At 35.8% G+C, this 25,811-nt stretch overlaps 1 protein-coding gene and 2 long non-coding RNA genes across 5 annotated transcripts in view; 1 reads left to right on the forward strand and 2 right to left on the reverse strand.

Moving 5' to 3' along the window:
- Window positions 1-5,281: 5,281 nt before the first annotated feature.
- On the forward strand, window positions 5,282-25,634 carry LOC136849194 (dihydrolipoyllysine-residue succinyltransferase component of 2-oxoglutarate dehydrogenase complex, mitochondrial-like). The gene is made up of 10 exons (XM_067122326.1): window positions 5,282-5,842; window positions 8,604-8,625; window positions 11,064-11,124; window positions 11,305-11,369; window positions 14,282-14,412; window positions 18,350-18,697; window positions 19,327-19,478; window positions 20,836-21,034; window positions 21,243-21,494; window positions 24,747-25,634. Exons 1-10 carry the CDS (start codon window positions 5,780-5,782, stop codon window positions 24,879-24,881), a joined length of 1,428 nt encoding a protein of 475 aa, XP_066978427.1. The 5' UTR covers window positions 5,282-5,779; the 3' UTR covers window positions 24,882-25,634.
- Window positions 24,250-25,811, reverse strand: part of LOC136849195 (uncharacterized) — a 105,128-nt gene continuing 103,566 nt past the window's right edge. For all 3 annotated transcript variants that reach the window (XR_010856253.1, XR_010856254.1, XR_010856252.1), the window contains exon 6: window positions 24,250-24,416. This is a non-coding gene — a long non-coding RNA (uncharacterized lncRNA). The remainder of the gene's footprint in view (window positions 24,417-25,811) is intronic.
- Window positions 25,434-25,811, reverse strand: LOC136849197 (uncharacterized). Its single transcript, XR_010856255.1, has 2 exons — window positions 25,682-25,811; window positions 25,434-25,650 (listed from the first exon to the last, which is right to left on the reverse strand). It is a non-coding gene; the product is annotated as an uncharacterized lncRNA (long non-coding RNA).

The following is a 25,811-nucleotide window of genomic DNA, read 5'->3' on the forward strand; positions in this document are numbered from 1 at the left end:
GTGTGTGATGTACGTGACACGACATATAATTTCTAAGCATGCTCTTGTGCCAGACGGTGATGTGTGAGGTGACTTGATGTTTGTCCTGCATGTAGATGTAAAAAAAAAATACTGTATAGTCATTGTATTATATATTTCGCTTTCTGTTTCTCATCTCTTGGTCTTTTTTTAAGTGGAACATTCTTTCAGATGATCTAGAAGCAATTGTAATTTGACATAGAGATTAAGATTTCAAGCAACACAGGGGCTCTGGGTTATATTACAACCCCCGCCCCATACCTAAGCAAGAAAAGGTCATAATAACTATGCTTGATTGTATTTTCTATTGCCTGTACATCTTGCACAGTAAGAATTGCCTAAACTTCATGCTTTCATATAAGCAAACATCTAGGTCGGTATTTAGTTGGAAAATTACATATTCTTATACATAATAGTTGCACAGATACTCCTTCAGAAACCTAATATTTTGTTTGTATGGGTATCAGCTTACAAGATTATCATTCTTCCTATTTTTATTATGGGGTAATCTAAAGCATATGAAATGTAATGACATGCACACACGCACACACACACACACACACACAAGCTGTCAGCTTATAGACAGTGGCATTTAATCTTAGATTTTAAGGCCAGATAAATTAGACTACTTTAGGTTGCTGTTTACCAAGCACGGCTGCCTGAACAAAATTATACACCTTGTTCCAACATTTTTCGTTTGACTAAGAATGCAATATGAAGTAACTTTGAATCAGCACATGATCTTTGGAATTATTTATTTTAACAGTGTTAATTTGTTAATTTTCCTGGAAAGACAGATATGTAAAAAAAAAGAATATTGTTTTTCTCCGTCATAGGCTAAAAGGAGACGTAAATAATTAAATTCCACTTCTTGTTCTTGCAAGTTTGTGATCAAAGCATGCATTCCTTAGTACTACTATTCATGTTTGGAGTCCTTTAGTTGGTTACCCAGTCACCCTGTCAAAGTCCTTCTTTCATCCTGCAAAATAAAAACTACAGATTCTCTCCGAATGAATGTTTAGCTAATATAAAACTATATCCTTAAAACATGGCACGTCACATAACCACTTCCAGTGCACCCATGTCTCGGTTTTGCTTTCTAAGTAATAAGTTGTTCGTCAAATGAATGAATTTGTTTTGTGTGCTACTGTGTAGTCATGTTGTAATAATTGTACCCCGTTGTTTGGTGTATGTGTGCATCCGTGGAAATTTTAAATAAGAATTACCCAGAAATCAGGGAAAAGTTTCGCAAATTATGAAAACCCAAATGAAGAAAATTATCTTCAGCTAGTAAATAACTTAGCAAGAACGTAAACTCACTGGGGGTGCCGTTACAAAGGTTTCTGTCCCATAATGCTACTGCTACAACGGCATATTTATAAGGACACAAAATAAGAGAAAGTTGCTTCCTCTATTCTTCTTCATAACAGTTTTGCATCCAGCTTCCATACTTAACAGTCTCTTCCATATCCAGTGAGTGTCTTTTAAATAAAACCTGTGATATATATAGAGATAGCCAAGTTTTGAAGACTCTTTGGTACATGAAAAGTTTCGCGATATAAGAAAGTATCACACTGTGATTATTTAGCGATAATTTAATGATAAAAGTGACGGGAAAAATGGAAGTTTAGGCATAACCAAATTTAGCTAAAAGGAAAATGCTGGTAACATAACATCAGCCAGGTATTTTATATTTATTTTTCTAACAATGATAGAGCAAATTTAGGCAGAATACGATGCCAATGAAACTATCCTAGGCGCAACTTCCAATTACTGTTATTTTTGTACGTTCTAAAGCAACCGACACACCAAACATAGAGACTTGAAAATAATGTAATAATAATGTAAAACTCAAAGTCTGTTCCTTATCTAAAAAAAAAGGAGGACGTGAACAACGCTTATTATATTTTTGTATATCACAGTACTGTACGGTATATATGAATCCACACTTGACTGATTTCCTTATGCTCCATTGAATTTCACCCTGAATAACTTAGGCTTGAATTCGTAGATGCACTGTAGCATACAGAATCCTTTCGAATAAACAAAAGTATAGCTACTTATATTATTTAGAGGAATTCATAAGTTTATATATTTTTATAAAGTTTGAGTTCTGTAGAGTATCAGTATTATCAGAATGGTAAAATAAGTGAGTGTTGTGCTGTATATAAATATACGAATAGATAGTTGTAGCAAACCTAATTTAGTTGATATATATATATATATATATATATATATATATATATATATATATATATATATATATATATATATATATATATATCAGTTACAGTGTCCATGAAACAGGAACTATTTTAGTTTTTTGTGTAGTTTATTTAGTACTACAGAAACTTCAGTTCATGGGGATGAGACTGATTCAAGATATTAGGTGGAGATTTTTGCATTTGCAACATTCAAGTGTGTCATCCAGAAAACGAAGAATGGGAAAGGAACAAGGATTCAGATAAAAAAAGGAAGAAGAATAAGAAAAAGTCTTCAGCACGCCACTTCAAGCTCATCTTGCATTGCTATCATTTGTTTATACATTTTTGACAGGTTATGTAACTGTTTTTGTGTGCTATTTTTGTTAGATTTTGCTTTTTTCTTTTTCTTTCTGGATTTTCAGTGGCTAGTGAGCCTCTGATAGTTTGAGAAAATCTTTGGGGTCATAGAACCAGAGTGAAAATAAACGCGTTACCAATATAACAGCACAGGTTGTCTATTTATCATTTTGCTTACTCTGCTATTTTTCTCTTCGTTATTCTGTTCATTCTTTTGCTTACGAAATGTTCTCAACCATTTCCGCATCTTGAGCTTAGGAAAGAGGATTTCTTTATTGTACCATGTTTAATAAAGCTATAAAGTGTTCAAACGTTTGGTAACAATAGTAGATAAAACACAAGTACGTAACTGGAGGTAGATGGAGTAACTTGGCATATGTCACGTCAAAGTTGCGATGGGTCAAGATGTAATTGTCTTTGCTGTATGGTCTTCATTGTGTGCCTATGTTATAAAAAATTTTGTGTTAATAACAATGGCTAAAAAAAACCTACAGGTGTTCTTATTTACCTCTTTAACTTCAGTTCCATTCGTCGAACACTGTGTGCAAACAGTTTCCGTATTTGCTGTTACATAGTGCAGTCGTTTGAGGAATGGAGTCCAAGTCTTAATCGTTTGTCAATTATAACTTCAAAGGAGCTGGATTTATGAATGTACCAAAATGTCAAGTGGAGAAATTGTCCACTACTAATAAGAAAACTGGAAGATTAACGAAAATGAAGCCAAAAAAGGTTCCTGAAATTAATCATGACAGCTCAGCTGAGGTGCCAATTCCAGAATTCAGCCATCTGAGCACAGTAATACTAACCTCCAACAAACAACTGAATCAGAATGGCATAACCTTGAAACAGAGAATCATTGCCCAGTCTGCAGGGGAAATAAGAAACTTAAACATGCATAAAACACCACAACAGAACTACCGAACAAGTAGATGGAACGGGAAGAGGTACCGCTATTACGTAACCTAACCAGTGAGTAAATTGTAATCAGCTACTAAGCTTTACCTCGGTGGTATCAGGTGGAACATTAGCATAAACCTTTTCTGTCGTATTTATTATAGAAATACTTTTAGTAATCAATATTTATATGCCCCGGTATAGAACAAAACAAGAATTTGCTGCTTTAAAGATTCTGGGATCAGTTAGGTTTTGATAAAATTAAAACTTACCCCCAACATTGCTGCGCAGTAATGGGTTGCCCATGGACCGGATGACACACTTATGCTGTCACCCGTCTCACGGGTTAAGGTAAGGCATTGAATGTAGACAGGAACGCTGACAAAATTCCTAGCTAGGAATTTTCATACTCTCGAAAAATGGAAAACGCAACAGCTGGAGATGGGCTGACTTATTTAAGATACAGTGCACCATAAGAGGGAATAAAACGCCCACTCCCCACCCCATCTCACGAGAAAGAGAGAGGGAGAGAGAATTTCCAGAACCTAAATGTGGCTTTTGAGTACTATAATCTATTAGAGATAGTCTTTTAATCTGCATTATTATTGCATTATTATTATTCCGTGGAGAGAGAGAGAGAGAGAGAGAGAGAGAGAGAGAGAGAGAGAGAGAGAGAGAGAGAGAGAGAGAGAGAGAGAGAGAGAGAGAGCTTCCCTCATCAGTGACTGAGAGAGAGCGAAGTTTCGATCGCCGACCAAGTCAGCCTGACTTTGGAGCCGTCCATTAAAACTCATTGCTACTTCTGTTGACCTGAACAGTGAATGTATGTAAATGGTAGTTGGTCGATTGTGGAAGCCAATCGCAAACAGAGCGAACAGGGTCGTCAGGACTGGCAACTTTATCCCAAAAGACTTATTGAGAACCGGAAGTGTAACACCATCCGCAACATTGCTTTTTAAAGAGAAGTATTTTGAGGAATCATTATTATTACTGATAAAAATTCGACAAACATTCACATTCTAAAAAGCCGACTGAGCAAATATGAACTTTTATTTTTCCTTATACAATTCTTATAGAAGACCAACTTACAAAATACTGCCTTACGATAGGTCCTTCTGTCATTTCCAGACTGTCCTTGTGGTATCTCAAAGACGCTGAAGATAATATCAAGAGCTATCGTAAGCTAAGAGCAGTATTTTGCAAACTGTTCATCCGTAAAAATGTGGATCCTTGTCTCTTATTATTATTATTATTATTATTATTATTATTATTATTATTATTATTATTGATAGACGCACATTCTGTCTAAACAGGCCAAAAGGCCATAAACTTTCCAGTCTCCATAAACTTTCCACTACTGAAAAGATGACAAGGAAAATACCAACAACTATGAACGGCAGATTCATTGGCTGTTTCGCGGCTACTTCCAAACTTGGGCATTTTCTGTTACATTCTGTCTCCGTGTTAAATGTAAAATCATCTGAAGCTCCTTAGGGGGTTCAGGCTCACACATGCTTTTCCCTATTTACTTTAAGTTTGGGGCTACGCGTGTATACCAGGTTGTTTGCCCTAAGGTTTATAACACTGATAAAGCTAAGTAGCCACAGGCATCATTCTTACACAAATTAACTACGATGATCCAACTGGTTGTTGCAACCTGACTACTACAAAGAAAGCGCCACTTAAAAAGCAAAAGCAATAAAGTAGATACCTGATGCCATTGTTAGGTTAACATAGCTTTGAGCCAGAACTGGTTCATGCTTTACGATCACAATTAGTTTTCTCCCGTATCGTTTTTTGTTTATAGTATTCTTGCGACCTTCTACTGTATTTCCTGCGTAACTGGTTACCTCCGGTATAGAGTGAAACTTGAATTTCCAAGTTTGTTTCTTTGATGATAAAGAAACCAAAAGCTTTATTGTTTTAGATCTTTCCTATATGAAATACATCGATGGTTAAAGTTACGTCAGTTAGCCGTTTCCGATAGAACAGGAGTGGTTGATTCTCTCCAACAAGAAGCACGGCACGAGGCGATAATTGTGTTACGTAACTTATGCAGACGAAATCGACGAATTTGAAACACCCGCCTCTTGCGCTTCGTGACAATTTTAGCTCGTAGCAAAATTCGGTATCGTGACCATCACAGGATATTCCAAAAATGCTGTTCAAATCCATACCTACTTTTTGATATCGAAATTTTAAACCATAAAAGTTATTTTTAGGAAACCCAATAAAGTCGACAAACAGCCCAACGTTAAGGAAGTCGATGGTCGGTTCGCCGGGGACCATCCGAACCAATAGGCAGGATGATCGGCCTTAGACACTTTCATCGTTACTGGACTCGATTACCCAGTCAAGCAGATTTACAGGTAATGGGTGTTTGTTGTGCTTTTAGAATGAATTAGGAAAGGGAATTTGGATGTATAATTGAAAGGACTCCCTGCAGTGTAAACATTCGGCTATCATGACGTCATGGTAATCAGCTGATTGCTTCAGCAAGACAGATTCTTGTTGAAAACGGTCTTGAAATGTTGCAAGATGATAAGAGTTTCCTTATTATCTGACCTATAAATGTTTATTGATGTCGTTTATAGTTTTAAGACACACCGAGATACATTACGGAGGTCATTTAAAGGGCAATGTACATCTCGTTGCACGGCGATCTCGCGCCGTCTGCACTGCAATCTGCAGCTTTACCTTTGCGTGCACGCCCCCGAGATTGACCGTATTGCGTAACCAGACCAACAGATTAATGTAATTAACACTAGAAATTAATAAAATATGGTGATTGTATGGTTGTTTTAATTTTGTGGACAAGCCGTTGTCGGTAAATTAGGTTGCGTTGCCTAACCTGCCGATCCAAGGCCCTAATCCTTTACCTTACCGGCGAGGTTTCCGGTAACCTAACCAGACCTCCTGTTGTTAGCTTGTCAGAACAGTTTAATTCTGTTGCATTAAAGGCGAAAAAAATATTTCAGGTTTATGAAAGGAATTGCATTTTTGTTAGGCTATAGGCTAGGCTTGTTGGTTGGTTAGGCTACAGGCCTTGAGGTCACTTTGAAAACAGAAATGATCTCAAATGATAGCAGTCGTGATTTTGAGGTTCATATTCATTTTTGCGCAATTTGGTAAAAAAAAATTGCCTTTATCCAAATTTCACTGTTGTGGAACCGTTTTAAGATAGTCTGTTAGGCTAGGCTACTGAGTGTATTAAAAATGGACATCTTGAGCAATGTAATTCAGTGTTTATTAATGCAACATGATATTGTATATATTTTATTGTTAACATAGCAGAGTAGAATATTTTCATTTGCAGAGCAAAATCTTGTTACTATAATTAATTTTGTCCTGGAGAATCAGTAGGCTTAACAAAGGCAAGAGAGAAGCATTTGGGCTTTGGAAGCTCTAGCCTAATGGCTGATTTAACCAAGGTTTTTTCCCCTTTTTCGTTCACCTTTTTTTATGATCGTTTTCATTATTTCTGAAGCTATTTCAGTTTTCTCATGAACCCCATGCCTAAACCTGCATTAGACTGAAGTCACAGACTTGAAGACCTCCTGAGGCATATTGATTATTGATCATTCTGAATTATTGATAGGAGAGTTCAGCCCTCTAGTTTTAGTTAAAACTTTACAGTCTGTGGCTTCTTGCATAACCTAGTACGTTGACCAGTTGCTAGTACTCATCCCTTGTGGTACTCTGGGTACCTTATAAGGGGATGGGTTGGTGCTTTTAAGCTATGCATGTTCAACAGCTGGCGCCCTACTGCCTAACAATACTGGGCCTGGTTCCTTTGTAGATTATTTATGATCTGCTATGGCGTCTTTGGTGTGTGGTACTATGTATGTCCCCATTAGGTTTCAGCAGTAATGACCACAATGCAGAAGTTGGTGTAGTGCTGGCTGGTGTGTTGACATCCTCTCCATCAGGAGAGGATCCTTCTTAATATGTGAGGATATTTTTGGATCCAAGGAACCTTGATTTTCAGAACCATGTACTGTAGGCAAAGTTGGAAAGCTGATAACTGTGTCCCAAGACCGTTGTTAGTCTCTCACTTTTCTGTCGCAGGTTCATCTTATGGGCTCGGTACTGATCATTTATTGATTGGTTGCTAGCATACAGGCAACAGCTTTAGTTAGTGTAGGCTGTGATTGTATTGTGAAAAGTTCTGTTTTGAAAGAAAGGAGGCCTTGTCAGGCATGTACCACTGTAAGTGTTCATATTTTTGGATTTTCATTGCTCACAAGTACTCTTGTACCATGGGAATTATGGTCTAGGAACTTTGTGATTATACAGTCTATATGGACAAGTATCTATTCATTAATATCCACACATTATGCTTGTGTTTTTAATACTTGAGTGTGATTGTGGTGTGTTGGTGAAGGTCTTCTCTGGAAATAGACTAATTTGTCATAATCATGTTCTTGAAGCTGTTAATAAGCAGTCAGGTGAAATATAAATCCGCAGTACAGTAAATTAATCTGTTGAGGAAATTGTGAGTCTTTACTTTTTTTGTTACCGTAATTTTTTAATCCTATTTTTTTTTTTTTGTAATATTTTACATCATATATTCATTGGTTTGTATACATTCTTAACTTTCTCATAAGGTGTGCAGGTAATGCTTTGTTCGATTCCATTGATTTTATCATTGAAGAAATATTTTTTTTTGTTTATATTCTAGTTATCATTGCTAGTATTGTTAAGTTTTGTGTAAGAGAGTATTTCCTTTTACATTCTTTAGCAATGATTAAATTTGGAAAGGAACTTTATTTTCCCAAAGCCCAACAACAAAAAGTTACATCCGCATGAGTTGTAAGTTTGTTGACTCCTTCCATTCAACTTGCATAAAGAGTAAATGAGGTTAAATGCTGGTGTGCTGTCTTGCTTGATTTTGGCATACCAAGTCACTGCTTTTATCTAACGTGTTTTTAATGTAATCCAAATATTCTTTAATGAACTTGACCACTTGAATTGTTTTAGTTAATAAGTGAAAACTGTAAAGTCTTGTGTCAAAATTGTATTTTATTTTATAGTTTAGTATAGTTACTTTTTATTGTTTAGAAGGACTGTGGAATGTTTAAAACCCTGATTCACTTCTCATAACTTACGTGGTTTTGATTTTTTCAACAGGTGCTGCGGCTCTCTACAAAATGTAAGTTAGCAATATATTGCCACTGTATTTTAGAAGTAAGTGTACAGTATTTATATGTAAGACTTTTATCACTGAAAATCTACATCTAATATATAAATATATATAAAGGAGTGTACAAATTTGATGATACCAGGGAAGCTATGTTACTTTTCCATGAATATTTTACAGGTAGTGAATATAAATACTGCTTTAATTTCATTTGCCTATTTTTGAAGTATTGGTGTTATGTGTGAATTAGGGAAATTTGCATTAATTTTGGAAGATAATGGTTTTTAGTTCAATACATATGAGTACAGTAGATACAGTATTTATCTTCAACTGATACAGATTTAACATATTTTGTTACTGTAGAGACATGAAAGTAATCTTTTTACCTTATTATTGCACTTACGATACTGGGAGATTAAGATTTTCTTCTTATTTTGTAGTCCTTTAGTATTGAATTTACTTTATTTGGAAAATATTGAATCATTTTTCTCTTTAGTCTGTTTTTGTGGCTTTCTGTGTTTTGGCATCTTCTTTATCAATTGATTTTGTTTCTCCATAGCCTTAATCTCCCACAGAAAACTTGGTTTTTTGGTTGGTATCTTTATTCTTTTCCCACATTTTATTCATCATTAAGATTTGCTTCTCAACAGCAGGGAAATTGTCTTATTTTCTGGAGTCCTCTATTCCAGTTGAAGTTTTAAGCAAGTGTCTCTCGTCATATTTAATGTGCTATACATAATTGTTAAAAATAAGTTCTAAATTTGTAATTGTATAGGGACAATTATGGTTCTTGTACAGGAGTACATGCCCCTTAAAGCAGCCTACTCCATTATATCCCAAGGTGAAGTGCACTTGCTCATCTAAGCCTTTTTTATTTGCTGTATTAATGCCTTTGGGGAGTTACTTTGGAAAAGGGGGCCATGGCCTTGTGTGTTTGTTTCTTGTGAGAGTTCTTTATGGAGAACTAAAGAGTCTTTGGTGGGTCATGTGAGAGGTTATGAATTTTAGTGCAGTGATGATTAAAATTATATTTTATATTTATAACTAAAGGTTGTCTGAAGCACCATCTCTTCTCACTGTAGTTGCATTGCTTTCTATTGCCCTTTGTTTTTCTATGGTTGGTTCCCCCCTAGTTCTACTTCTGTAACTGCTTTCAGCTACAGCTTTTCATTTATGAAACTGGCCAACCCTATCATTCTACAGTAGAAGGGTGCCTCATTTTGTTGGCTAAGCCGGCTCAAAAGAATATTGACAGTTACTTCATTTTGAGCAATGTATTTAGTGTCATATTGTCATTTTAGGGCACATATTAATTGATTATGTATATAATGAACATTAGAATTAGTATAAAGTACAGTATTGGGATTTTTGATAAGGCTTAATGCGAATGTGGAAATTTCTTACTTAACCAGTCTCCATTGCAGAATAAATTGTACACATATCTATAGAGTAATTTTATTTTGGTCAATATTTTTGTTTTCTGTAGGAAGTTTTCTATAAAATGGTAACTGAGGAAGGCCTTTTCAACCAATTTTCAGTATATTTTGAGTGTTAGTTATTGTTCAGGTTAATTGATGTTTTGCTGTTTTCATCAGTATTCTCACTTCCTCATAGAATGCTTTCTTCCTCTTAAATGAGACTGGAAATTTTTGCTCTTTTGCTTAGCCAAGAGCAAAGTTTTGAATGTTTAAATAAAGGCAAGCAAATTTGAACCTGCTAACATAAAGTTAGCAAAAGTGAGGTCTTCCTCCTTTCTTTTCCTTTGCTTTCCTTTATGAAGGAAGGGTTTTGGCCTTTTATAAGTTGTTCGTGTATAGCTTAAATCCTTACAAGCTGTTTTTGTGGGTTTGTAACTGTGATGAATAGTTGAATAATATCTTATGAGAGGTTGGTAGTAGGTGTATGTGGTAAGAAAATTACTGCTCATAGTAGGGATTGGTAAAGGTAGGTCTGTTGTGGTCCTTTAGTCCCAATCATCATTGCATTCTGTCTTGAGTTTCATCCACTCCCTTCTGTCTTTTTCCACCTAGTTGTCCAGTTTTTACCTTCACTAAAAGAATAAATTCCTTTATTTAGGCCTGAGAGACTGTTTGAAGTACAAGGTTATGACAATGATGATATAGTTACTAAAGATGCATCATTGCAAATACATTAAAGTACAGAACTAGGATATTGTCAGGTAGTACTTAAAATTTGCCTTCTTACTTGACTGATGTTGGTATAGATTTAAATTACATTGTTTTGAATGCATGCACTGCAGCTTGAAATTTATTTTGAAACTGAATATTTCCAGTACATTGCCATGTCTAGTTTTGAAAACAAAGTAAAGTAAGTTTCCATTTTTTTTAGTCATTTGTAGGTACTATATGAAATTTTCAGATTGAAGATTTCTTGTTTCATTCTTTTTTAAATGGAACTCGACAAATTATTCATTGCTGTTTCTTTTACAGGCCTGTCAACATCTGCATCAAGGAAACTGCTTCAGGCAGAAACTTTGCCCTTGGGACTGTTGTGAGTATTACACATGGTAATTAGCATAGACTGCTGATTGGGCTGTGCATTAGGAGTCTGGTTACTATGATAATGCAGCATTAATGTTTAAGTTTTTTGTCAGCTTTTATGTTGTTATAATTATGAGTTGTGCATGAGTTTTTGTAAAGCATATTATGCATCGGTTTTTGTCTGTTCCAGGTCTAAACGCCATTATGAGCAGCATTTGGGCAGTTTTAAAAACTTTCACACTTCTGTTGTATTTGGTACGTACTTTAGCTTCAATTTTTCTATTGATAGTTGGCTTACCTTTTGCCTAAACTGGTGGTTCTCTCCTCATCTGAATTTAAGTGAACTCGGCCATATAGCAGTTTTAGTGTGGGAGAAAATGTACCATGTAATTTTTATTTTTTCCAACATCATGGTTAGTTGAGTGATTGTTAAAAGAAGCATCTTTAAACAATGTGTTGTAACGTGTAACTTTACAATTTTTATAGTTAAGCAAGGTTGTAGCATGAGGCCAATGCATTTCCTACAAACACTCAATTTCCCTTATATTTTTTGTGTCAGGATGTGCAGAGACTGCTCGAATGATAGGATAGTATGCAGTATGATAGTCGGGCTGGGAATACTGGTCTTGCTTTCTTACGTGTTTCATATGATGTCAGTGGCTTTTATATTAGTGTGATTACTGGCAAAAGCTGTACTAAGACCTTTTTCATGTGCTCATCATGTTTTTCAACAAGTCCATGTCAAACCCGTAGATTCTTATTGATAGGCCATGTGGTTGTGGCCAGGCAGATGCAGCTCTGTTGTCTATGGTTTACTTCATCTGCTGTTCCTTCAGTTGGATATTTGATATGTAAATTGGTTGCTATTAACAGTCTTAAGAGTCAAATTAGTTGCCACTAACCAAGCTGTCTTTAAGCTTCTTGGCTTATGCTAAATATATATTCTATTAGGCATAAGCAACTGCTGTAGGAACCATGATTTTGATAAGTTATTCGAGACCAGTTGGGCTTTCTAACGGAGTTTAGTTCCCCCATTAGTTGGCTGATGCAAGCACCTTAATGGGCAAGCTTGAAAGTGAATGAGAGACTGCCTTTTACTTAAAGCACTTACATTAATTGTTGCTTGGTAATTTGGGCAGTGTTTGCCCACTAAACTAGCTAAGGGGAAGGCAATAATCTTTCCAGTAGTTGGTCTTCTATATGGAACTTGTGCTCAAGCTGAATTTGATTTTTCAAGTTTTGTCATTTATAAATATTTAAGTGGCATAAGTCAGAGTATGGTAGTAGATTTTATCAGAAAATTGAAAATATTTTTTTGTAGTTTAATTGTATTTCATTAATACTACACCAATATAAACTTAGAGGTTCCTTTGTACTTGCTATGATTATTTTAAACGTGTGGGTGCTTGACAGTTTGAGTGAACATAATTTAAAAAAGTTAAAGAGATTAAATTTAAGAAATTAAAGTTTCTGTGCAGGATTGCTTGAAACATACTTGGCATTTGCTATAGGAAATGCTGTTGGAGATGAAAAGCCCACTACAGTATTTTAATGATGGATCATTTTGCCTTTATTATAAGTTAGTGGTTTGAGTCACTCTGTGTCTCATATTCCAAAGATGTATATTATTAAAATGTAGCTTTTTTTTGTTTTGCTTACTTTGCAGGAAACACTTCTTGAAGTAATATAACTTAGCGCATCACACAATATGGTGTAAACATTCTAATACTGACGTTAGAAGTAAAACTACCTGTATCTCTTTCAACACTGTTTTAACAGATATTCATGATCCTCATTATTTCATATATTTGTCAGGTTTCTCATTTTTAGGGGGAAGGAACAGGAGGTTCTTTTGATTTTTGTCTATATTGTACATGTTAAACTTAATTTCCTTCTAGTTCAGTACTTGTACAATCTTTACACAATGGTTTTCTTTACCCTCCCACTGGTATGTTACCTATCACCTCTATATCTACCAGGTTTTCTGTTTGCTCTTCCTAAATTATGTGATCAGTCCATGTTGGTCCTAGAGATCTGGAACTGTTTTCTTGTCTCAGAACAGTTTCTCTTTAACCTCCTATGCTATGATCATCCTAGTTCACTTCACTTATGTATTTGGTATTTTCTAGTCACTTGGAAAAGTACACCATAGTTGTATGCTTTCATAAGCAATATAAATTTTTTTCCCTTTATACCATTTGTTAGTTTCATATTTCAGCAGCTTCTTTTCACTTTAGCCAAACTCTTGCTCGTCTTTTTCTTATTTCCTTTTGATTCTGACCTTAATCCCTGATTTCCCAAGGTAACTAAATTATACCTTCTCTTGTGCCATAGTGATGTATTCATCCCCTTACCCCCATAACACCAGCATCCACTTGACCAGTTCCGAGAGTACACCTTATTTTTGCATTGTTGTTATTGTTTAACAATTTAATGAAAAACTTTCTCATTGGTCACCATAACCTGGGGATTTGGATATACATTAGTGATTTTCACCTTTCTCCTTTCCATTCCATTCTTCCATCTTCTAAACCTCCAAGACATCTTCCTCTTAATTCTACTACAAATACCTGATCATTTGGATACAGTTATTACCAGTGGCTCATCTCACTGCACTCTTTATAGGAGAAAGGGATTATTGCTGATCCTTGATGTACAGATATTGCGTGGGAACAAAATTTTAGGGAATTCTTTACTTTTTAACATATATATAACGACGTGTACACTCACTTGAGAGTACAATTTGAATTTTTTCTGGTAGGTAAAGAGATGATGGTATGGGAATATCTTAAAACTGGAGTACAAGAGGAAATGGATTATATTTGATAGACATATGTGGCAAGAAATTTGGTCTTGTGCATCCTCTTTGTTGTTTCAGGGTTTGATTGAATGATTAATTGAATGATCCACCTTATAATTATTTTAATACTTGTATGTCAGTAGCACATTATGAAAATGGATAATTGATATTGTTAATTACCACAAGAATTTTTGTGAAGGATTGTCGGTATTTTTAACATATCCTTTGTTAAATCAAGTAATGTACTTAATTTCATTTTGAATTTTATTGGCTTGCCTTTTGAGAGTTCAGACATTTATCTTGGTCCTTTGGTTTAAAGGTCTTTGTGTTATCAATTATGAAGTTTACTTGATATAATGGTTTTCAGGAGGTGAGGTGAAACCTATTGAAGTCCCACCCTTTGCTGAGTCCATTACTGAAGGAGACTTGAGATGGGTTAAAGAAGTTGGCGAAAGTTTTGAAGAGGATGAAGTGATAGCAGAAGTTGAAACTGACAAGGTTAGAGACACCAGATGAGTTTTTCTTATACATTACATGAAGTAACTGAAGAATTTTCCATTTACGAATGAATTGTTGTTTGCAATATAATCCAAAAATTTTGTTGATCAAAAGTTATATCATAGTCAGCCCCAAAATTTAATACAGTACAGTCCAACCTCTTAAATCGGGGAGCCTTGGGACCAGGCCACTGCCAGACTACAGAAAATCCCAGAATATAGAATTCATCCCCTAAAAAAATGAAGCTAATTCCACATACAAATAGCCCAGTTGCCTACTTAGCCTACTGCTTGGCTGAGTTATGACACTGCTTTTTTATCATTTTATTACTCATATATTTTCACTTTATCGTTTTATAACTTCATACTGTATAATTTTCTTTAAAAGTTTACTTTATTAACACATTTAGCATACATTCCCAAGTTAGCCTAACCGTAAGTCAGCTACTTAACTTTTCTCAGAATCTGCAGAATATTATCGGTGACTTTCATCTCATAAATTAACTATCTTCATAATTATTGCTATTAGTTTCTTCGTCATTTATTTTGATTGTAGAGGTAATGAAATGACAAAAATAAAGAATGAATTTGGCGATCACTCAGTGCATTTTGACACTTCGCTGTCAAGACGTAAACAAACCACACCGCCATCTATTGAGGAAAATGAACACTAAACATTTGCTTATGGGAGAAACATTTTCTAGCGTATATAAAGATTTATGCTCGCACTTCTTACCTCTAGCATCATCTGATCTCATGGATGGCATATTGAATGGGTAAGTATACAGCTGTATAAAAGAAATTATCAAAACTGCATAACCTATAAGTCTTTCAGGTACTCTAAGAGTAAGGAATTCGTGCAATGCCAAATGTCTCATTGTTTTGATGAAAAGTTTTGACTTAGTAGATCCTTCTCAAGTGGAATCTTTAAAAGAATATATTCATTTAAAGTTAATAACAAAAACATATTTGACTTTGCACATTGTTGTTGCTAACAATTATTTTCATAAAAACAAGAGAGAGATGGCAAATTTTTGCTGTCGGGAAATTGTAAACAATATGTAGCACCAACCTCTTGGCTGCTCAACAAACTAATGGCGGCTGATTCAAAATCGAGCCAAACCACGTGAGTTCCTGGACAACAGAATGCCGGTTTTAAGAGGTTCGACTGTATATGGAAAATTGTCGTATACTTTTTGTAAAATGTTAGTTTTTAAAAGCTGAATAGAAAAATGTTTTCATGGTACCTTTAAAGGATATGTAAGGCTTACATATACTATGACTTGTGCAAGGGACTTTACAATTTCATATATTACAGTTTCGTAATTGATTTATGGTTAATTTTTTACTTTAATACCAGTTTTTGCTGGCTCTTGATATTAGAGATTTTTCTTTCCTCTAAAGGCTCCATAATGTGCTTAATATGAAAAGCACATTAAAATTAATCAATTTTGTTATCAAGATATTTAAAGACTTCATGTTTGGATGTTCATGCCATGAGGTTAGTACTAAACATATAGTTCGTTAAAGACTTCATGTTTGGATGTTCATGCCATGAGGTTAGTACTAAACATATAGTTCGTGCAAGTGGGGCTGGTATTAAAGTATACATTTACTGATTTATGTAAAGGAAAAACAAGCTAAAAAAATGTTTGAATGAAAGTTTCATTTGAGAGCAGATCACAAATGGTGATTTTTTTTTTTTTTGTCTATTGTTTCTCATAATGAAGGCACTGTAAACCACAGTCCTGGAGTTGTATATAGTATATGTACTTTTAAAAAAATATAGTTTTTTTAGCATTTTTTGCCAGAACAGGTAACTTTTACATGCTGTATCAGTATACATAATTTTATATTTAATTCAAAATTTTGTTAAGAGCATATAGTGATTAATTTTGCAGATGCATAAATCATATGGAGGGGTATGCAAAACAGTCTTCAGAATTCATACAAGTTTCCTTGTAATTTTTTGCTTGTTATGTTTACCATTCTCTTAAATTTTATACATTTCATGCACTTATAAAGTACTCATCCGAATCAGTAACTAAATGACCACAATAAGGCCTGGAAAAAGGAGGGAATAGAAGGGATAAGGAGGATACAAGCAAACTGATTCTGAGCATAAAGAAAGTAATACATAAAACCTTTTCCAAAATGGTAAACACACAGAACAAAACAAAAATAGTGAGATCTTTCTAAATTGAGTGTGTGATATGTCACTGAACAAACCAGGGTGAATATTGATGGTCATGGTAATGGTAATATGTAGGAGGTGGTACTAGATTTTGTCGGGGTAATAGAAATGGCTTTCCAAAAGCCAATTTGTTTCTTGTTACTGATGCTCATAAAGACAGGGTTCGAATGAAGTAGACCATTCTTTAAAGTGACAGGAATTAGGATTTATATTTCACACGTACTGTAAGAACTATCCAATGTAGAGCTTTGGATTTTGAGTAAGGAAATGTCAGGGGCTTAGTTCAGTAAGAACAGAAGAAAGTTAGCAGTTTTATGAAGAATTTTGTTTTAGAGAGGAAACTTTTTTGAGGAGATATTCTGAATGAAATGTGATATTGAAGATAATGTAGCATATATTCATACATAGGTTTGTGAAATTTTGCTGTTAGAAAGCTTCAACCTTTGTGTTATTGGCATAATAAAGATTTTGAGGTATTAGCACTGATAATTTATGCAAACAGTTGGCATAGATAGTGAGATAATTTTCAGAAAAAGATACTGATACCATGCACACAATTTGGATGAAGTTGATTAGGCCAACTATAGACTGTTGCTCACTGTAAGCTCCTCCAGCTTGCTGACTAATGAATGGAAGAACTTTGGGGAGGGTGCTATATGATTTTGTAAATACAGTAAACAAAACCACTTGACCTTTTTATACTAGATTTAAAACACTGAAACTAAGTAACATTCAGGGTCTACATGAATGCTATGAAATATTGTACAGTACAAAATCAAGGAGGAGGATGTCCCAGATTTAGCAGAACATCCATTAGAACTAAAACATTTGCTTTTTAATTTCACCTAAATCCTAGAACTGGTGTTCGATGCTCCATGTCTCAACCTATACTATGCTGCAGTTCAGCCAAAATGGCTTGAATGTCTTTATTGGCATTCACAGCCTTTAACCTATGGAGTTTTCTCCTTTGATGTGTTTTAACTTGTATACATGTGCATTTGAAAAGATAGTCATTCCTGGATATCATGCTATACAAGCCAAGATGTGGTGCTACTAGTTATTTCAGCAATCCAAATACTGTGCACAATTGTATATGGTGGCACATAGCCAATTCAAGTGTTATATCTGACAATAGTTTTCCTTTACTGTTGCAGATAATATTCAAATTTACATAGGGGAAAGTCCCTGATTTGGTAATCCCCACCCCAGGGAGTTGGAACTTTTCTACAGGTACCCTTTCACATCATTTTTCATTCTTCATCCTGTATCTCAAAACTGTCACAGGATAGCTGTCATTTGCATTAGCACAGGTAAATTCACACTTGTTGGTCGTGTTTGACATAGGTCACTTGATGAAAGGATGCATGATGTGAGAAAAGCAAATACAAATACCTCCGTACCCTTTTTGGAAAGATGAACAAGAAGGTTAGATGATTTGGGTGTTGCACTGAGAGAAATTTAAAGTCAAGATTTCAGTTAGTCATAAGAAGAATCTGAATGTTAGAAGCTCTGTGGAACACTGAATTTTTGAACAACTTTAGTAGCTAGAAAAGTGGGAAGGAAACTGAGTTGAGAACTGTATGATGATGGATCTCTGAGGATAAAGAGGATGTGGGATGCATATGATAAACTACAGTATTCATAGTAAGAAAAGACGTTGGTAACCTTTATCTGGTTTTAATGCATTAAAACAAAATTCTTTCCTCTACTTTGCAATTAAAAGGTAAATAATATCTTTCGGCAGGTAACAATGCCCATCAAGGCACCAGCTGCAGGCGTGCTGAAAGAAATTAACGTTGAAGATGGATCTGTTGTTAAAGCTGGTGTCCACATAGGGAAAATAGAACTGGGAGCTGGAGGCGCTGCCCCTGCCAAGAAGGAAGCTCCTGCTGCAGAAGCTGCTGCTGCTCCACCTCCAACTGCTGCTGCTCCTCCCCCCCCACCGCCACCACCACCACCACCTACATCTGCAGCAGCTGGTCCCATACCTACAACTCCCCCACCTTCACCTCCTCCTCCTACTACTCCTAAAGCATCTATTCCGGTTGCAGCTATCAAGCATGCTTCATTTATTCAGCAAGCAGAAGTAAAGGTAGGCTGAAAATTCTCTCTCTCTCTCTCTCTCTCTCTCTCTCTCTCTCTCTCTCTCTCTCTCTCTCTCTCTCTCTCTCTCTCTCTCTCTCTCATTGTGAAGTCCAACAGCTTTTAATATCATTTTCATTGGAAGATATATTATTAAAAAAAATTATAAGATACAGCTTCCATGAATTCTTTCATAAGTCAGTGTTTGTGCTGTCACTTAGTCATGTGTGAACATCAGCCACCTTTCTATTTTGCATTATCACCCACCAGTATTTTAGGCTTCACACTTGTTTGCTGCTCTTTGTTGTCAAAGCAGTGTCATCTGCTTGCCTATTGATGCATTCACAGCTTGTTAAAGCTAAATTATCATCTATGCCATGCATTAAACTTTTCATTGCATTAAATTTGTATGGGAGGTACTTTATTTTTACAAATTTGTTTTTCCAATGGGAAGGGCCTATAGTAATTTTGAAAACGTTTCTGTATCAGTACTATACCTAATGTCCCTCATAGAACTTTTTTTTTTAGTATAGCCTTTTGAAGAGTATAGACTTGCAAGATTTTATTTTTGGGGTGACAGTGTGAAATGTACGTGGTTGTTTGTATTTCTGTCAAGGTTAATACATAAAAATTTTTCAGGTTCCTCCTGCTGATTACAGCAAAGAGATCACTGGAACACGAACAGAACAGCGTGTAAAGATCACTCGTATGAGGGCCCGCATAGCACAGAGATTAAAGGACGCTCAAAACACGAATGCTATGCTCACAACCTTTAATGAGATTGATATGGGGTAAGTGTTGTCAAGCCTGAGTGTTTTATTAATATTATTGTGTGTTTAGTTGATTATGGATTGGTCATCATTTCATCTTGTAGGCATTATTGAAGCTCTTTACACATTCCTTTTACTGGTAGCATTTCAGATTTTTCGTTTAAGTTCATTCAGTTGGATCATTCTCATAGTTTTTAGCTATTATTAGCATCAGTAATACAGTGTTTTCATTTTTCATTACGTGGTATAATAGTAATACAGTGTTTCATTTTTCATTACGTGGTATAATATTAATTTATTCAAGCTTTTCTTTTAATTGAAGGAGGCGCATTAATGTTACAAATAAATTTATTCTGACTAGCCTTTGTAGCCCTTGAATTATTACTGTAACTATGTTAGCCAAGAAACTCATGTTCAAATCCTGTTTGGATTGTGTTTTTCAGTTTTACATGTACAGTACTTTGAATTGAGGGATTGTTGTAGTGGTATATAGGTGTAAAGTAAATGGATTAATTTATACAGAAAATATATGGTCAGTTTTGCTCAAGAGCATATTCCCTTGTTGATAGGGTAGAAGGAACATGACTTCAGGTATGATTACTACGTATCATAAAGATCATCTTATTAAAGGACAGGATTGAGAGACAGATCTGAAGAAAAACTTATTTCTGAAACAGTAGTTGGTATATAAGTTTATTATTAGCTATATTCCATATAAACAGACCCAGCTGCAGAGGCTTGAGAGTTGAAAAAGAAAGGTTCTACAACTCATTTTTAGCTTAACATTCATAGCTCATTTTAACCCTAAGCCTGAGTTTTCAGTTAATAAAAGGATATTAACTGAAAAATCAGGCTTAGGGTTTAATTCATTATCATAAAATGAGCAATGAATGTTAAGCTAAGAACACAGAAACAATGGAATTAAAAGATACAGAACTGAATATTGAAATAAAGTCTCCAGCAAGGGCTAAATAATTGTGAAAGGTACTCCATACAGACCAAATCAGGATACAAAATGGATTAAAAAGAGCCTTTAAGTATCCTTTAAGTATCTAAAGAGGAATATCATGTACTCAGGGATATGTTGATGTGACTAGTCTGCGCCAACCAAAGCAAAAACACATAAAAGGAAAATCTTGCCAAATGCGTGAACCATTTGGAGGGTTTTAAGAGCAAATAAAAAGAATTAGAGAAAAAAGTGCAAAAACTGTGAAAGAACTCTGTTTAGACCGGGGCTGCACGAAAGGTCAGTGTTACAACTGGAGCTACACAAAAAAATAGTGAGATATTGCAAGTGGACTGTGTAGCTGGGTCCACTTTATATGGAATAAGGCTAATTTATGATTGATGGGTTTTCATATGAATTTTCCTTTTTCAGGAATATAATGGAAATGAGAAAAAGTATTGGTGACCAGTTCTTGAAGAGACATGGCATTAAATTAGGCTTTATGTCTGCATTTGTCAAGGCCAGTGCATATGCATTAACTGAGCAACCTACTGTAAATGCTGTTATGGAAGGGTCAGAAATCATATACAGGGATTATGTTGATATCTCAGTAGCTGTGGCCACGCCGAAGGTAAGTAATTATTAGTATTGGTTTTCAGGTTATGTGCATTAAAGTAGTTTTCTTAATATTTTTTTGAAAATTTGAGTAATAGTTAGCCTGCTAATCGAATCAGAGAACATTAAAGCTGTAGGATATAAATTTAATTTGGAAAAAAAGGTTTATGGATTGTGGCTTTTGCTTTGTTGATCAACTGATCATAATTGATTTTTTCCTGCAGGGATTGGTTGTACCAGTTCTGCGTAACGTTGAGGGTATGAATTATCTTGATATTGAAAAAGGAATCATGGCTTTGGGTGAGAAAGCTCGTACAGGAGCACTGGCTGTGGAAGACATGGATGGAGGGACCTTCACCATCAGTAATGGTGGAGTTTTTGGCTCCCTCTTTGGTACTCCTATTATCAATCCACCCCAGAGTGCTATACTCGGAATGCATGGCATCTTTGACAGGCCTGTAGCCAAAAATGGGCAGGTAAGGTGAACTGCTGAAAGTATGGTGTCTCACTAAGTATTCTGCATATGGCTTTGGTAGGAATATACAAATTGAAGATTATAGCTTTTATTTTGCACGAATACAACTTTTTAAATTCACCTAGATTACATACTTTAAGCTAAATGAAGCTGCATGTAAGGAAGTGATGGTTTGCATATGGTAATATTTCCATTTGTACTTATGTTTGTACAGGTAGCCTAATTGTTTGTGTACACGTGATTCCAGAACCTTATGTTGAAGTATTGCAATAGAGCCTGGATGAGCTGTAAGGTCCAGTAGGCAAGTGTCCCATTCTCAAGCCAATGTGTCTTTATGAACACAGGATCTTTGCTTTGGCCATGCCAAAGCAAACTGTCTTCTTTTACCATTTACTTGAATAACATTGTCCATTATAGACAGTTACCTCCTCCAGACATCAGTGATGCTCTCTGCAACAGCTCAGAAGTTGCAATTGGAGAGAGTGAATCTTGATGTGGCTGAAGGAAAGAGACTCCAAGGAAAACCAGTGATCTTTACCACCTGCTTGATGTGGCTGAAGGAAAGAGACTCCAAGGAAAACCAGTGGTCTTTACCACCTGCCAAGACTTGGACTTCAGGTGAGGGCAGAGCTGAAAGTGCCCTCTTAAGTGATGAACCCTTGCTAATGGGTGAATTGGTGTGTTGATGAGCATCCCAAGTACGCAGATTGTTTGGAAGGTGTTGCATATCTGACTACTCAGGTTAACCTGCAGAAGTGTAGCTTGAGAACTTTGCAGTTGAAAGCAGCAAAGATGCCTCCCAAATCTGTTTTTCCAGCTGTAGCTGGTACTAGAATCATACTGAAGATTGGAGCTGCTGAAGAAAAGGTGTTTTTGTCAGAGCTGAGATGAACATTACTTCTGTAGGAGTAACATTCTTATTATGCTTGAGGAGTGAAGGACTCAAGATGGCGAACATTCTTATTATGCTTGAGGAGTGAAGGACTCAAGATGGCGAGCCAAGGCTGAGGAGGAGACAGTCGTTTGTCATGTGGTACGTAATTAGACTGATCTGCAGCATGAGAGTTCTGCCAAAGAGGAGTCTCCAGTATATGTTGTAGAACTTCTCATTGGATTTGGCTTAAGAGGGTGATCCTGAAATTGGACTTTTGGGGGATGTTGAAAGAGGAAGGGTGTTGTTGATGGATATGTTTCTGGTCCTAGGAAGATGGGAATGTTGCAGTCGAGACCTCTTATCCCCTCAGGCCATATCTCCAGTGATGGTCCTCTCACTCGAGACACTGCATTTTTTGGAAAGAGTGGCAAATAATGAAGTCCTCTCAGTCCTGTACTATGGATATATATCACAGCCTCACTTCCATCATCTAGAGGCCGGTGTTATTATTGTTCTTGTTGATGTTTTGTAATGAACAGGATTAGATCACTCTTTGGAGCATGATGGCTGCATCAGTGATTAAAAATTGGTATTTTGGATGTTGACTTTCAAGTACTACTTGTGGTTGCCATTGGACTTGGTTGTCGCTACTTGTAGTAGTAGTTCTTCATCAATAATTAATCTGAAGAAATAAATGAGCTTGATGGTTCAATAAGGGCAAGTTTCTTTATGACCCATTATGACCTTCATGGGTGCTGTGTCCACCTGCAAGAGGAATAGATTGTTGATTGATGAGCATATATATATATCTCTTGTCAGTGCAGGTTTTGGAAAGTCATCCAATGCCTATTCTTTGTGGCTAGCTTATGTGTACACAAGTCGACATGCTGAAAGGCTGGCAGCCAATATTTCCTGTACACTTTGTGCACTGACTTTGTAGGCGATGTGACAGGTTGGCTGGTTAGCATGTATGATGTTATGCTGGTGAGTAGCTTCCGTGTCTGTGTTGATGGCTGCAGCAATGGTTTGCAGCAGATACCTGCAATTGAGAGACAGGTTAAAATATACTTCTGTTGGACATGTATCCCAGAAATTACTGTTATGGGATGTGGCATCCACCTGCTTTATTTTGCACAGCTTGGTAGATTGCTGATTAATGCTTGGCCTACAAGACCCACTGGTAAATGAGCATCTTCAGTTATATTTTACCATGTGGCTATTGTATGGCATGTACTTAAGTTTGGTGGGTTCCTTAAGCAACACTGGCAGGTCATCTGGTGGGTTCCTTAAGCAACACTGGCAGGTTATCTGTTATGCCCATAGCTTCACTTAGATCCATGTTGTTGTCAATATTATCAGTCATTTTGGTCTCTTAACTGTTGGTTCTGTGGCTGGCGAGTTTGACTGATTTACTCATAATGCACATCTAAGTTCAAGCTGGGTGTTTGACTTGTGTCTACATTCATGACTGTGGGCTATGTTGGCAGCAAATGGAAATTCAGTATTTTGCTGGCTAAAAGAGTGCATATCCTCCAGTAAATTTGTCTAATAGGTGGAGAAAGCATTTTCTGGACATTTTGCTGCACTTTGAGCTAGTTTGTTTGGTTTCCTTGCTCAGTGGGTCCTTTTCTAGTGGTAGCAAGCCATTGATTAGTAGTGGTGGGCTGGCTGAATGAAATATAGGCTATGGAAAACATATATCTTCTGTGTCAATAGCTTTCATCATAATCTGAACGTGTGGCCAGTTGCCCAAAAAACCAATCAAATTTGAATTTTTTTCCATGATTTCTTGGCTAGTCAGCTGACTTCAATTTGTTTGGAGATTTGGTAGTAGTATCTCTGTCTTCTCTGCCTTGTGTGTGGTGTTTCATTTTTTCTCTTGCTTGATACTATTTGTTTTGGTTGAGTATTATAATTCCAGGTTTTCTATGAGAAGCAGTGGCACAAGTGGCAGTAGTTCTCTGGCCCCATTTTGTCTTTTCTCTTCACCTTATGACACAGAAGTCATGACGACTTTAAGTACTTAGGGTGTCTCTACATCATCAGGACCTGGAAAAATAAAAATATTTATTTGCTGCTTCACCCCCTCAAAAAAAAAAAAAATTGACAAATTTTGGCTGACAACTCTACACTTTAAAAAAGGTGTACAAAATAACACTTGCAGCAATAGAGCATAAAATATTCTGTGAAATGAATATGCACAAAAAATAGTGATTCAAGCAGCTGCTTGGTTTGTTTAACAAGAAACCCTTTGTTAGCTCTGAAAGGCTCCTCACAATTTGATGGTCTGTGTGTGTTTTTTTTTCTTGTCAACTTAAGATACTGCTGTAGTTTCTGTTTTCATGATAAGAACTTTAATGTTTTTTTTTTTATTTTCAGGTTGTCATCAAACCAATGATGTATGTTGCATTAACTTACGATCATCGTCTCATTGATGGACGAGAAGCAGTTACTTTCTTGCGGAAAATCAAACAGGCTGTTGAGGATCCAAGGATCATGCTTTGTGGCCTTTAGGTTTGTTCAGAGTAGTTGACCAAAGGAAGCTTAGCTTTTTTTGAGTATAGGCGTAGACCAAACTATTGTTAGGCCCCTTAGAGGTAGTGCTTTTTTCACCCTATCCTTTCTGAGAAATTTATTTTGGTATGGGGATAATAATAGCCAGTCTCATTTTATCACAGTAAAAATGTTGCTTTACAACTGCTACTGGTCATCACAAGATCTTATTGGTGGGAAGAAGTATAATTGGATGTTGAAACTTGGAGACAAAATATTGAGTTATACCAGAGTGATAAGCACGTTTAACTGTTCAGTCTTCATCTCACATCATTGCTTAAGGAACTGCCTCTTGAATAGTTTAATGGATTGATTATATAAGCAGTTTAGGGCACTAATGGTAGAGCACTGAACAAGAATTTACTTTGTTAGGTGTTGGATGTTGCACAAGCATGGCTTTCAATCCAATAAAGCAAGCAATGTCTACCTAATAAAGTGGGCCAGTTAAATTGAAAAAAATTAAAAGCTTGAGACAATACTTTTAAAAAGGCTTTTTTTGACACTATTTTTCTATAATTTATGATCTGAGGCTGCATAAAAGTTACAGTAAGAAAGGCTGTGGGCTGTACCGTCACTTGTAAGTCTTGTACATAATTGTAATATATTTATAATTATTGTTGTCACTGCAGCATATTGTAAACACAACTCTTCATTCATTGCACACCCTTCTTGTTATCATGGCTCAGTGATGCTTAAAATAAAAAGGTTTTATGATTTTTTTTTAATTTACCTGAACTGTATAACTTGTATTTTTAATTTACCTGAACTGTATAACTTGTATTTTTAATTTACCTGAACTGTATAACTTCTAGTTTACTATGGGAAGATTAAGAGGCATGGAGAGGTTATTTGGTCAAGTGAAAATTTTTAGGCAGCCATGTAAGTTTGGAG

The sequence above is a fragment of the Macrobrachium rosenbergii genome, chromosome 20 (assembly GCF_040412425.1).
Source record: "Macrobrachium rosenbergii isolate ZJJX-2024 chromosome 20, ASM4041242v1, whole genome shotgun sequence".
NCBI classification, from domain to species: Eukaryota; Metazoa; Arthropoda; class Malacostraca; order Decapoda; family Palaemonidae; genus Macrobrachium; species Macrobrachium rosenbergii.

Coding starts and splice junctions, on each gene's coding strand:
- LOC136849194 (XM_067122326.1), top strand. CDS start 5,780: ATGATCGGCCTTAGACACTTTCATCGTTACTGGACTCGATTACCCAGT. Junction 5,843..8,603: donor CCAGTCAAGCAGATTTACAG/GTAATGGGTGTT, acceptor TTTTTTCAACAG/GTGCTGCGGCTCTCTACAAA. Junction 21,495..24,746: donor CTGTAGCCAAAAATGGGCAG/GTAAGGTGAACT, acceptor TTTTATTTTCAG/GTTGTCATCAAACCAATGAT.